Source organism: Protomyctophum parallelum, assembly GCF_964188405.1.
Source record: "Protomyctophum parallelum genome assembly, chromosome: 13".
Classification (NCBI taxonomy): Eukaryota; Metazoa; Chordata; class Actinopteri; order Myctophiformes; family Myctophidae; genus Protomyctophum; species Protomyctophum parallelum.
The window spans coordinates 45,183,497-45,198,468 of record NC_139708.1 but is presented as its reverse complement, the minus strand read 5'-3'; the positions used below and the strand labels follow the sequence as shown (position 1 = coordinate 45,198,468).

Genomic DNA, 14,972 nt, shown 5'->3' with positions numbered 1-14,972 from the left:
TGACCTGAGATCAGATTCATACGAGGTTTCCACTGGACACACACTGGTCTGATCAACCCATTCTGACCTGAGATCAGATTCTAAAAATGTCAGTCGTTCTTCGACTTTTCAAAAAATAGCAGACCTACAAGCTCGTATCGCGCCACTCGGTGGCGCGCTATGAGCTTGTAGATCTGCTATTTTTCAATAGCTAAAGCATAACATGATGCTGACACCAAAATGGGTGCCCGTACAGAATGGGTTAAAAAAGGGTCCCAAATCTTACTGATTCATTTTTTCAGGGATCCACCCAGCAAGCATCTGATTCTTTCCAATTTTATATACCGGTAGTTAAGTATATCTTTTATTCAACACTGTCTCGATTTGAACCGTGAACCAAATGATTCCTCCGAAAATGATCGCTGGTCTTCTACAGGTTTCTCAGCTGATTCTCAACCAATCAGGCTTCAACCCCAATTCCTTCCCATTGGACCTGCTCAAGACGGGCTCCACCCCCACCCTGGTCACCGACAGCAATGGCAACCACTTCCTGATTGCACTGACCAATCACGTGTCCGAGAACCAAGCGAGCGAAGCACCCGAGAACAAAGGAACCAATCACATTACGCTGCAGGTACGTGGCTCATATACTGTGATTCAGTGGTTCTCAGCCAGTACAGTGGTCCGGGGGCCACCAGTGGTCCTTGAGGGGGTTCCAGGTGGTCCCCATTTGGTCCGCGGACCACCAGTGGTCCTTGAGGGGGTTCCAGGTGGTCCCCAGCTAAATGGAGAGTAACCACATGGACCCTTCAGGGGCGGCCTTAAGGATCGGGAGGCCCCGTTCATGACGCCGTAAATGTAATAATTATTATGATTATTATAATTTTTATAATGTTTTTTGGTGTGTCAGTGTGTATTATCGGACTTCAAAGCATGAACAGCATACAGCACAGCCAAGTAGAAAAATACACAAAAGCAGCTTAAGCAGATTAAACAATTTGACTTTGTCTTGAAATTACTGTAAGGTATAACTGGGAGGCAGCATGGTACCAGCGTCATTATAGCATGGAATTGTGGACAAAATCTCATCCAAGGATAACAAAATCTTCGACGTCTTGGTTTCTGAGAGGCTAAATCTCATCAAATGATGGTCCGTGGCTCAAATGCCCGAATAAATAATGGAGCTTTATGTGAACAGGCTTGAAAACCCCTGCTGTAGAAAAACCTTTTTTTATTTATTTTTCCCAAAATGAGTTTATAGCACAGGCAGACTCTTCACATAAATGTAAATATGAAATAAATGCTTAAACATGTAGCTATAGGTGTAATGTTAGAGACCACAGAAGACATGTAAATATGAAATAAATGCTTAAACATGTAGCTAGGTGTAATGTTAGAGACCACAGAAGTGAACCTTTCAAGCCTGTTTTCTCAACTCGCTGTTTCTCTACAAGACATTACTCTATAAGGGTTAGGGTTATCTCCAAAACTGGTGGGCCAAACTGAACAACCAATATGTCAATTTGAAGCCATGATTCCCTGCTTTCGTATGACATGAAAAAACGAAAATTCTAAAAAGTCCAATGGCAGTCCCTCAGTCAAATTTAGTCACATTTGTTTTGCAGTGACCCCTCAGTGAGCCATAGACAGACATGTGTGTCTGTCTAGCTATGCGTCTGTGTGTCTGTCTAGCTATGCGTCTGTGTGTCTGTCTAGCTATGCGTCTGTGTGTCTGTCTAGCTATGCGTCTGTGTGTCTGTCTAGCTATGCGTCTGTGTGTCTGTCTAGCTATGCGTCTGTGTGTCTGTCTAGCTATGCGTCTGTGTGTCTGTCTAGCTATGCGTCTGTGTGTCTGTCTAGCTATGCGTCTGTTTGTCTGTCTAGCTATGCGTCTGTTTGTCTGTCTAGCTATGCGTCTGTGTGTCTGTCTAGCTATGCGTCTGTGTGTCTGTCTAGCTATGCGTCTGTGTGTCTGTCTAGCTATGCGTCTGTGTGTCTGTCTAGCTATGCGTCTGTGTGTCTGTCTAGCTATGCGTCTGTGTGTCTGTCTAGCTATGCGTCTGTGTGTCTGTCTAGCTATGCGTCTGTGTGTCTGTCTAGCTATGCGTCTGTGTGTCTGTCTAGCTATGCGTCTGTGTGTCTGTCTAGCTATGCGTCTGTGTGTCTGTCTAGCTATGCGTCTGTGTGTCTGTCTAGCTATGTGTCTGTGTGTCTGTCTAGCTATGCGTCTGTGTGTCTGTCTAGCTATGCGTCTGTGTGTCTGTCTAGCTATGCGTCTGTGTGTCTGTCTAGCTATGCGTCTGTGTGTCTGTCTAGCTATGCGTCTGTGCCTGGAGCTCACTTCGCAAACCGCTGAATGATTTATACTTTTGAAATATATATATATTTTTTTCTTTCACAAAAGTTTCAATAGTTGAATTATGGGTTCTATTTTCATTTGTTTTCTTAGCGACTGCAGTCGACTCCGACCAGGCTTCCAAGCCAATGCTCTCCTCAGTTGCCTCAGTGTGCTGACAGCCAATCAAAGCCTCAGTGTGCTGACAGCCAATCAAAGCCGGGGACGCCAAGCGGGACTCCCAAAGTGCAAAACAGAAAGGTGAGTTGAATCATACCCATTTTGGGGCGGGAACCCCTTTTGGTGTTTTAACCCATTTCTAAATGTTTTAACTCCGATTCTAAAATGCCTTCTATATCCTGATCTAAGTTTTCTGAAACACTTGGGGCTTGATTTATATAGTATATAGTATATAATATTTATATAGCAGCATCAAATATCTTTAATTTTTTAATACTGTACAGATGCATTATGTTATACTTTAGCTATTGAAAAATAGCAGATCTACAAGCTCATAGCACGGCACAGAGTGCCGCGCTACGAGCTTGTAGAAGGTCTGCTATTTTTGAAAAATCATGAAAATGTGGCGCAAACCTTTCAATATATATATATATTCTTTTTTCGTTTTTAAAGGTATATTCAGTGATTTCACTTAATTCAAATATCACTTATTTTTTTGTTATTTGCCATATTATAAGGAGTTCCTCCCTGTCCCCAGTTAACCCCTGGGGGTCAAAAAACCTTAGGTTTCGTTTTTGACTCTCTATCCTGATTGGACGAAAGGCTGGGTCCCACAGCCAAAAACGAAACCTAAGGTTTTTTGAGTGAAATCACTGAATATACCTTTAACTCAAATCTTTGCATCTGGAGGGTCCCTTGAACAACATATTTTGAGATGGGGGTCCGCGGCCAAATACAGATAATTCTGGGGGTCCTTGACGTGAAAAAGGTTCAGCACCACTGACATAGAAACATTATAGGTAGGCTATTATAGAAAACTGTCAGAATGTTGACTAACTAAATAACGTACTACTAGTCAATGAGCCTTTCTTACTGTCCCCTTGGTGATAGATGGAACCTCGTTAGAACACTAACTAACTAACGTAGGCTTACCATACGTCCTCTTTTGCCCGGACAAGTCCTCTTTTGGGGGGCTGTCCGGGAAGTCCGGGGGGGTTTTATAAATTCCTTCAAATGTCCGGGGTTTTACACGTATCGCCTGTATGTGTATCGCTACGCTCACAGACCATTCAGACCAATGTGTATTACAATGCACGTTCAATGGTTCGTAGTGGAATAACACTGTGAGAGGTGGACTTTCAGCCCGAACCCTGGAATGTGTATTATTCATAACTCTGCATGGGCTGACAGCACTGGTCCCGACTGGTCTCAGATCAGAGAAAGGCTCGCTGGCTGCTCTGCTGTCTGCAGATAGACTGTTGTGTTGTCTGCTCTCCGTGAGGAAAGCTTGAAATGCCAAAGAACTATCTCATCATCATGCAGAAAAAGTAGGCTACTGTTTTCTTAGCTTTGTGACTGACCGATGAGAAGCAGATTGTATTGTCTGCAAAGGAACTATGTGTCTGTCACAAATAAAAGTTCTGTCCTGCAAGCCCATGTCATGTCAACAACAAAAGTTATAAAAGGGTCCATTTGGTTCCATTTGTACTAGTACACTCTCAGAGTTACAGACCTGTAAGGGTCCATGATTTGGTTCCATTTGTACACTCTCAGAGTTACAGACCTATAATGGGTCCATTTGGAACCCCCTCAAGGAACTGGATCACACCTTTGAGAGCCACTGCTTTAAATAAATACATATCTAATATAGAGCATATTTGATCAAATTTAGGAGCCAAACTTTTTTGACAAATTAATTTAATTCAAACAGAACCGTGCACGCACGACACATGCACATGCACGACGTGCATGTGCACACGCACGTGCACACGCACATGCACGCGTGCATGTGTCCTCTTATTGGTAATTCAGAATATGGTATGCCTAACTAACGTACTACTAGTCAATGAGCCTTTCTTACTGTCCCCTTGGTGATAGCAGAGCAGCGTCTTATTGCGCCATGAAGCGAGGAACAAAGATGATTGGAGGAGAAACGTCTCCAGCGGGTGCAATATAGCAGTGGAAATTAACGATGTATGCTGGTGTAAGACACTGACAGCAATCCCCGATAAGAGCCGTTGACAGTCGGCTAATGTATTGTGATGTGAATATTATTACTCTGCTAATTACTCGGGTGGCATCTTCCATTAACCGTGATTTATGTCTTTTCAACGCGGCGGAGAACAAAAGACCACGTTGTATCGCTGCTAATTGAGATGTACTCTGTTCTGCAGTGCAGGTGTGGTGCCAGGGTTGAACAAGCCCTTTTTACAGCGGAGACGGGTTTTCATTTTGATTAAAGGAGAGAGAGAGAGAGAGAGAGAGAAACAGAGAGAGAGAGACGCATTGCTTCTGTTGTTTGTCTTCATTTGCCATCATAGTTTTAGTCGCAGCAATGAAAAGAAAAAGGTCGATTTGGTGAGAACGTCACAGAGGATTTTTATGCCACCAAAGTCTATTCAGGCCAAACTTTCCCCTCCCTTAAACCTTGGTTTCTAGCCTGTCCTTTTGGTGACATTTGAGCACCAATTTGTTTGAACGTCAAACATCGTTGCTGCAAGCTACAATGTCTGCTCAATTTTAACAACAAAACACAAACAATGACTCATCTTATTTAATGTTATTTCAGAAAATATACGTTTTTAGATTATTTTTTTCGTAGTTGTACTTTTGTGATCGTTTTCTCCAAATACTGCTCCCGTGCTACGATCTCTTAATACATTTTGGGGCGGGAACCCCTTTTGGTGTTAGCATTATGTTATGTTTTAACTATTGAAAAATAGCAGATCTACAAGCTCATAGCGCTCAGGTCAAAATGGGTTAATAATAATAATAATCATCATCATCATCATAAATTCTAACAATGTCTGTGTCTGTGTGTGTGTGTGTGTGTGTGTGTGTGTGTGTGTGTGTGTGTGTGTGTGTGTGTGTGTGTGTGTGTGTGTGTGTGTGTCTGTCAGAAACACTGCCGTAACTCCTTACTGCCTGCACCAATCGCTCCCACTTTTCACACAGGCATTGACCATATGAATATGGAGGGCGTAACGAAGCCCTTTTTTCGATTTGACACGTTAATGATTATTAATGAATTGATTAGGGCAAATATCTCACAACGGGGTAAGGGCTAGTAGTAATAATAAACGATCTCTTACAGCATGTTTCCATTTATTACTTGATTGAAGGTGCAGAAGGCGGGGCTTGACGTGCCACTAGCGGAACCGTCCAATCAGGAGGTCAGTCAGTCATTCTCGGCTCCGCCCAGTCTGCAACCTTTCTTCCTGGATGAGGACACGCCTCCCTCCGGGAAAGACATCCTGTCGCCTGCCTCTCAAACGGTGGGAAAAATCAAGTACCCACATGTTTCACTTAAGTAAAAGTGCAAAAGTAGTGGTATCAAAATGTACTTACACACAGTACCAAAAGTAGAAAGTATACTCATTATGCAGAATGTTTTCAAATGTATAAAATATATAAAGAATCTTTTGAAAATAGCAGAAGCTTGTGAGCTTGCAGATCGGCTATTTTCAATGTGTGACGCCGAAAGAACGCAGAAAGAAAACGCGGTCAGAGACAACCGAAAGATTCAGCCTCCAGGAAGAAACCCAAAATACACCATTGCACATAAAAACAACTCCAGGGTGTTTAATGAAGAGTACTGTCACCTCATAGACACATAAAAAACTGGAAAAATACAAACAAAATTGTGGCACTCCATCTTTAAATGGTCTCTTTTTCCACATTGTTTTTCTTTCTCGTTAATGTCCTTTTCTATGTTTCCTTTCCTCTCCTCCAGGAGGAGCTGTGTCCTGCTCTGGACCAGGACGAGCTGTTCAGTCCTCTGTCTCCTTCCTCCATCAAGACCGCCGTCTCGTCATCCGATGACAAGGTGTGCTTCTCTCACTGCTCGCTGGCTCTGGGCTCCTGGTGCATCGTGTCAAATCCTGCATTATGATGTTGCTGTGGGATGTGAATGAGTTTGGACTAGGTTTTAAACCCATTATGTTGTTGCTGTGGGATGTGAATGAGTTTAGACTGGGTTTTAAACCCATTATGTTGTTGTTGTGGGATGTGAATGAGTTTAGACTGGGTTTTAAACCCATTATGTTGTTGCTGTGGGATGTGAATGAGTTTGGACTGGGTTTTAAACCCATTATGTTGTTGTTGTGGGATGTGAATGAGTTTGGACTGGGTTTTAAACCATTATGTTGTTGTTGTGGGATGTGAATGAGTTTAGACTGGGTTTTAAACCATTATGTTGTTGCTGTGGGATGTGAATGAGTTTAGACTGGGTTTTAAACCATTATGTTGTTGTTGTGGGATGTGAATGAGTTTAGACTGGGTTTTAAACCATTATGTTGTTGTTGTGGGATGTGAATGAGTTTAGACTGGGTTTTAAACCATTATGTTGTTGTTGTGGGATGTGAATGAGTTTGGACTGGGTTTTAAACCCATTATGATGTTGTTGTGGGATGTGAATGAGTTTGGACTGGGTTTTAAACCCATTATGATGTTGTTGTGGGATGTGAATGAGTTTGGACTGGGTTTTAAACCATTATGTTGTTGTTGTGGGATGTGAATGAGTTTGGACTGGGTTTTAAACCCATTATGTTGTTGTTGTGGGATGTGAATGAGTTTAGACTGGGTTTTAAACCCATTATGTTGTTGTTGTGGGATGTGAATGAGTTTGGACTGGGTTTTAAACCATTATGTTGTTGTGGGATGTGAATGAGTTTGGACTGGGTTTTAAACCCATTATGTTGTTGTTGTGGGATGTGAATGAGTTTGGACTGGGATTTAAACCCATTATGTTGTTGCTGTGGGATGTGAATGAGTTTGGACTGGGTTTTAAACCCATTGTGTTGTTGCTGTGGGATGTGAATGAGTTTGGACTGGGTTTTAAACCATTATGTTGTTGCTGTGGGATGTGAATGAGTTTGGACTGGGATTTAAACCCATTATGTTGTTGCTGTGGGATGTGAATGAGTTTGGACTGGGTTTTAAACCCATTGTGTTGTTGCTGTGGGATGTGAATGAGTTTAGACTAGGTTTTAAACCCATTATGTTGTTGCTGTGGGATGTGAATGAGTTTGGACTGGGTTTTAAACCTGTGTCTCTACTTCTCAGGAGAACGCTGAGCATATGGACGACCTCTTTGATATCCTGGTTCAGACTGGAGGTAAGAGACAATAATATGTTGGTGTCGTGTCCCTTTTATACAGGCTGACTAAAAAGCTGAATTACTCGAAATCTACGGAGCTCTCCATGGTTTGGATAAAACGCGCGATGGTTAAATGGTAACGTTTTGAGCCGAAGCTCTTCCTTAGACCTAAGTCAGCCTGCTTCTTCATTGATTTCCCCAGCCTTACTGTACCATTATACTGTATATACTGACTGTATATATAGCCTTACTGACTACCAGGACCATATACTGTATATAATGACTGTATATATGTGACCAGATTTGACTGAGAGACTGCCATCGCGCAAATTCCAGCTTTTCACCAGAGGAGAAAAACGTAAAAAAAAAATCAAAATGAGTTAATAGCACAGGCAGACTCTTCACATACTTGAGCATGTCTGAAATATGTGTCAGAGCTGAAATCGACATGTAAATATGAAATAAATGCTTAAACATGTAGCTAGGTGTAATGTTAGAGTCCACAGAAGTGAACCTTTCAAGCCTGTTTTCTCAACTCGCTGTTTCTCTGCCAGACATTACTTTATAAGCCATATCTCCAAAACTGGTGGGTCAAACTGAACAACCAATATGTAAATTTGAAGATATGATTCACAGCTTTCATATGACATGAAAAATTAAAATTAAAAAAAATCCAATGGCAGTCCCTCAGTCAAATTTAGTCACATATAGCCTTACTGACTACCAGGATCATAATCTGTATATAATGACTAATGTCTTTTCTCTCAGAAATCTCCTCCTTCAAGTCGGCCCCAGACCCCTCGCTGGCGTGCTTCCACCCCAGCTTCCGCTCCGCCTGCCCCTCCCCCTCCTCCTCCCCCCCGCCCACCTCCTCCTCCCCCCCTCCCCCCTCCCCCTCCTCCTCCCCCCATCCGCCCTCCCCCCTGCAGCTGGAGCTGTCGCCTCCCTCCCCACAGCCCCCGGCCGAGCAGGCGCCGACCGCCACGGAAGGCGACGGCGAAGACCTCGATCTGGAGACCTCGGGGTCCAAGGAGGGACGCCTGGAGGACTTCCTGGAAAGCACCACGGGCCCCGGGGGGCCCCTGCTGGGCGCGGAGGAGGAGGAGGAGGAGGGGCCCGGGGGGCCCAACATGGCGCTGATGGACGACCTCCACAGCCAGATGCTGCTGAGCACGCCCGGCAGCCTCCTGGACCACCGGCCGCCCTCGTCCCCCATGGACACGTACGACCTGGGCTACGACGTGGGCGACCCGTCGGACGGCGTGGTGGTGGGCGGCTTCGGGGGGCAGACGCTGGACAGCATGGACTGGCTGGACCTCAGCATGGTGGGAGGAAGAGGAGGGGCCGAGGAGGAGGAGGAGGAGGAGGAGGAGACCCCCGCCCTGATGGCCCCATTGGGACCGCCCACGCCGCCCAGCGTCTTCTCCACGGACTTCCTGGACAGCGCGGACCTGCAGATCCACTGGGACTCCTGCTTATAGCGCCGCGATGTGACGCTCGCCTGCAGTCACGACGTATACTTTGTACGCAACGTGCAAAACGAATGCTTTACTGCTCCTCGCTTGGTTTTGAAGCGCCCTTTAATCCCCCTTATTGTGTCTTCGGGCACGCATCGCTGGCATGCTGAATGTCGACGCGCTGCCACGTGTTACAGGGGTGCACATAACTGGTGCGCCGTGCGTCGTCAAAATGCATGCTGCGCGGCAGATATTTGCGCACCGAGAGCTGTTGGGGGCCCCGGAATTGGCTTCCTGAGAATCCTGACACAACATTCCGCTGCATTACAGCCTGCAGGCACTGGTCAAAATGTTCCAAGAAGCAATAAAGCCCCGTTACGAGCTCCGGTGTCACGTACAGTACTACGAATGTCTATCCACGTCCTGTAAGTATGGACTAGTTGACTAATCATTACGACGACCGGCTCTTATTTTGAAGAGGAAGTCAGTTTAGGTTGTATAACCAAGCTGCCATGACAAGCCGATTACGATGCAGTTCGGAGCGCTATAGTCTAACCACGTAAACAGGAACCCACGTGGATTAAACAGGCGTTTTTTTTAGCCAAAGTTCATACTTTATGATATGAAAACCATGCATCTGTCACTTAAACAATGAACTTTAGAATTACGTTAAAGTGAACTACTCACCTAACGCCTCGGGGGTTCCATGTTTATCGTGTTAGGCTCCTGCCGCAGAGTTCATGTGTCAACGTCATGCTAACATGTGATGCTAACACGTCATGCTGGCTAAAGTAACGTTGTGGTAGAGTAGAGACGCCCCCGCCGTGCGCACCAATCAACATCTCCGGGAGCTCCTCTGAGAACTGAGCCCCCAAAAAGGTTGCGTGCACCCCTGTACTGTACAGTACATGTACAGTATGCACCCTATTGTATGTGCTGAGCTTTGCGCAAACACTTATCAGGCGGGCACTATATCTTTATTTGTCTATCATTTCGGCAACACAATGCGGATTCGGACACAAACTTTTAAAATGAGGCATAGTCCTTTGTTTAGAGGTCACAGCTAGCTATACAGAATATTTAGAAAGTAAAGCAAATAGTAGTAACACCTCCTTGGGCTAAAAACAGCCATAGACGTCATGCCAAATGTGATGAGGTCAGCACAAAATGTGATGAGGTCAGCACAAATGTGATGAGGTCAGCACAAATGTGATGAGGTCAGCACAAATGTGATGAGGTCAGCACAAATGTGATGAGGTCAGCACAAATGTGATGAGGTCAGCACAAATGTGATGAGGTCAGCACAAATGTGATGAGGTCAGCACAAATGTGATGAGGTCAGCACAAATGTGATGAGGTCAGCACATTTTGGGCAAGTGACTTGGCTTTTTTTTTTAGCCCAAGGAGTGTTTTTTTGTACAAAACTAATGCTTGGAATGGATTCAGAATCATGAAAACCTCCTAGTTTGACTTGTCACATGCTACTTAAAGCAAAAGGAAAGTTTGACATTTTTGATTCATTTTTGCCTGCCATTATAGGATGTTAATGGGAGGGTCACAAGAAACCCCTATACAAGAAATTGCACAATACCGACAGCCGGTCAGCAAGTGGATTCATGAATATATATACTGTATATAGACAATATTTTAGGCCAATAAAAAAGACAATATACCAAATTTCCCACCCGTCCACCTGGACTGCCGGACTATAGTGTTGAGTCACCAGGTCCATCTCAAGTCCAACACACAACGTCTGCGAACGCCGCGCGTCAAAACAGCCGCCTCCATTATCTTCAATGAACCTATCGCACACCGGCGGCGTCCGACGCGCGTTCACGCCTCGCCTGACGCTCCGATACGCCACTGTTCTATTTCCCAGGCGTTGCCGCGTCGCTGCGCACCCGGTGTGTGTTGGGCTTTACCGTATATCAGGGCTATATCGATCAATTCTGAACATGCACTTTTACTTTACTTTCAAATGCTAAAGCAATGCCAGTGTTTCTCCTGCTGGAGGTTGTTTCCTATACAGTCATGGTGACGGATGTGGTGGTAATTTGTGACCAGATTTGACTGAGAGACTGCCATCGCCAAAATGACAGCTTTTCAAAATGAGTTAATGGCACAGGCAGACTCGTCACATACTAGAGCATGTCTGAAATAAGTGTCAGAGCTGAAATCGACATGTAAATATGAAATAAATGCTTAAACATGTAGCTAGGTGTAATGTTAGAGACCACAGAAGTGAACCTTTCAAGCCTGTTTTCTCAACTCGCTGTTTTCTGCAAGACATTACTCTATAAGCCATATCTCCAAAACTGGTGGGTCAAACTGAACAACCAATATGTCGATTTGAAGCTATGATTCCCTGCTTTCACATGACATGACAAAACGAAAATTCAATGGCAGTCCCTCAGTCAAAGTTAGTCACATTTGTTAACACTACTGTAGGTATTTGTCATAGATAGTTTGGCTCCAGAAAAGGTGGCATGGCTGAATGTTCTCATTTGAAACACTTATTGCAAAACAATGTGCATTACATACGGGATTTCCTTTTTGCAGCGGCATAGTAGACTAAACGTAGTGTGGCAGACTAAGGCTTATGTTCTGAGCAGTGTCCCTTCATGTTTTATTCTAGAAAAGGGGCTAAAGGGGGGCTACATTTGAACACGTTTTCCGACGGAAAAACGCAGCTAGAAAAATCCGAAAACGTGTCCAGTGCGTAAAAAGGGACCTTTACTGTTCCATCCATGATCATTTACAGTACATTTAGCCTACAATATATATCACCACAGCAGTCCCCAAAACCCAATATATTTATAATAGCTTTTATTTAAGTTGAGAGATAAAAAATATATATCTTTGGAAAATATAGCATTTACTGTCACAAGCCAAAGCAGCATGTATACACAGTCTGAGATCTAGTCAGGTTTTCCTTCACCAAACTCAAGTGGTTTTGAGATGTTTTGAACTGACCTGATAATAGTTTTCTTACTTTTCCTCTGATTGTGCACTATTGACTGATGAGCGCATGCATACGCGTGCGCTCACCCATTCTGATCTGAGATCAGATTCTAAAAATGTCAGTCGCTCTTCGATTTTTCAAAAATAGCAGACCTACAAGCTCGTATCGCGCCACTCGGTGGCGCGATATGAGCTTGTAGATCTGCTATTTTTAAATAGCTAAAGCATAACATGATGCTGACACCAAAATGGGTGCCCGGTCAGAATGGGTTAACATACACTATGTTAAAATGCTCTATTTGTGAGGATTGGATGGTTTCGATATAGTTACTGCTGTTACAGTAATTGTTACAGTATGTCCCCTGTCCTGTACTACAGTGTACTGTACTGTACTGTATCAGTACATTTGCCAAATGGAAAATGGATTCGAATGGAATCGCTTCTCCTCAATAAGTCTTGCAATGTCGCATTGGACACTTGAGTGAGCATGTACAGTGTTCTAGTGCAAATGTGTTAATGTAGTTTGGATTTTAATGGGTTTTTGTTCTTTATTTATAATATATATATATATTTGGCTATTGAACCTCAGGCAGTAGCAGGTTTAGGTGTTCTGTGAGAAACATAGTTTATGACATAATGTCTGAGTTCTGCTTCCAAAGCCCCATCTGTGCAGCCTCGCAAACTTGTACAGAACATTCACACACGCACACAGACACACACAGACAACACGCACACGCACACAGACAACACGCACGCACACACGCACACACACACACACACACACACACACACAGACAGACAGACACACACACACACACAGAGACAACACACACGCGTGCGTGCACAGTGCACACACACAGACAGACAGACGCACGCACATGGTTACATCTTTCAGTGTTTGCTGCTTCTATTCCCATAAACGGCACCTTAACAATGATACATATAATATAATAATAATAGTTAAATAGTTAGATCAGACATATACTGTACGTATTACCCAAAGATGCTTTACATAAACGGAAACAAATGACTTTGTTAAAAAGATATTGTTATTTATTACTAATCTTATACTTTGTATTTTACAACATGGTCAGATACATGCACTCGGTGGCCTGAAATCAATTATGAGCTGCTGAAATGCTCCAGAGAACCTTGGTGGTGAGACTGTATTGACGTATATATTTATTGAAATTCTAACCCCTATGAGATGAACCATCTCATTAGTGATACACAGTGAAATAGTCAGTGTTCATTCATCTGTGGTCTTGGTCTTGGCCCCCGCCTCCTTTTTGCCCTATAGAGGGTATGCGCATGCTTAACCCATTCTGACCTGAGATCAGATTCATACGAGGTTTTCCACTGGACACACACTGGTCTGATTAACCCATTCTGACCTGAGATCAGATTCTAAAAATGTCAGTCGTTCTTCGATTTTTCAAAAAATAGCTGACCTACAAGCTCGTATCGCGCCACTCGGTGGCGCGATATGAGCTTGTAGATCTGCTATTTTTCAATAGCTAAAGCATAACATGATGCCAACACCAAAATGGGTGCCCGTTCAGAATGGGTTAAAGTGAATGGCACATCGAGTGGCAAATGGAGTGGCAAAGCGACATGCAAAGTAACATTGTTTAACGTTTAATGCAATCAGAGATAGGACTTTTCTGTTTGGGTGAATGGGCTGTCGAGGCCAGAAAGTAGTTTTTTGCCACTCGGTAGGCGTTCCTGCATAACATTTGGGTTTGATGATGATGTCACGCGCATACCCTCTATAATACTTAAGTATAAGTATCTTTGCTGAAAATTTATTGAAGATACAAAAAGAATAATAGCCTGATCTACATGCTCACAACACGTCACAACACAATGACCTGTGAGTTTGTAGAGCTGTAGTTTTTAACACATTATTTTCACAGAATGTTGGCTGATGATAATATCAGCCAACATTCTGTGAAGATAATGTGGGCATGTCATATTATGACGTGCCCAGAATGGGAAGACTTCACTAGGGTTCATGTGGTTAAATGAACACTCAAGACTTTGCAATGTATTTATGGTTCATTAACACGTTTCCTAATTGATGGGGGGATGCAAACCAAAGGTTTCTATCACATGTTTTCCATACCGTAGTACACCTTGGTGTGAATGATACGGTGTATAGAATGGCTGGGGTGTTTATCACAATGTCCTTGTTTGTCTGACTTTGCACTTAAGTTGATAATCATTCTGCAAGATTGCTGACAGTTTCACCACTGTGAAAGTTAATTAAAAAAAAATTGATTGTATTTCTGGTGTGATACAGAGGCATTATTATAAACCAGTTTGACAATTTAAAATACAAACCTCTGTCCAGAGTGACGGTTATAATAATGTGTTTACCACTTTGCCTAAACTGCAGGATATTAAAAGCCTGGCGAAGTGAACAAACTTTCATCGAGCATGACAACATTTTGAAGTTTGATGTCTGTTTCTCTGCTGTATTGGTTCCTAACCTGCTTCATGTAAATGACCGGCATTGCTACAGTATACTTGTGTTTTAATGTGTGGACTGGGATGAGGGGAAGTACAGTAGTATGGTTTTAGTCATTTTAAAAATGTTTCTTTTTCTTAAAAAGGAGTTTATTAAAAAAAACAAAAAAAAAACATCAATTGTCATCAGCAAATGATTGGACTAGTTTATAAACCAAAAATGATTTTATGCATACAGACATGTTTCGCAATAAACAAAACCCACAGTCAATGGTTCAATACAAGAATCATCAACAGAGTATTAAACCAAATGTATCAACTGCAATAATAATATGTAACACTATACACACTACACAGACAACGCTTGCTGTGTGTGCACACACACACACACACACACACACATACTCAAATTGGTCAGCAATATGGTCAGTGTCATGGCAGTATCATACTGTACCTTGTACATATTTTAGTTTTTGTTCTTTTTTTCATAAAT

General features: G+C 43.2%; 1 protein-coding gene across 2 annotated transcripts in view; it reads left to right on the top strand.

Moving 5' to 3' along the window:
- Positions 1-14,634, top strand: part of LOC310869691 (uncharacterized protein) — a 156,294-nt gene extending 141,660 nt beyond the window's left edge. For both annotated transcript variants that reach the window (XM_083780531.1, XM_083780532.1), the window contains 6 exons: positions 416-613; positions 2,429-2,575; positions 5,617-5,769; positions 6,228-6,320; positions 7,559-7,610; positions 8,361-14,634. In XM_083780531.1, coding sequence (XP_083636657.1) covers positions 416-613; positions 2,429-2,575; positions 5,617-5,769; positions 6,228-6,320; positions 7,559-7,610; positions 8,361-9,073 — 1,356 coding nt within the window. In that variant the 3' untranslated portion in view covers positions 9,074-14,634. The remainder of the gene's footprint in view (positions 1-415; positions 614-2,428; positions 2,576-5,616; positions 5,770-6,227; positions 6,321-7,558; positions 7,611-8,360) is intronic.
- The last annotated feature ends 338 nt before the right edge of the window (positions 14,635-14,972 follow it).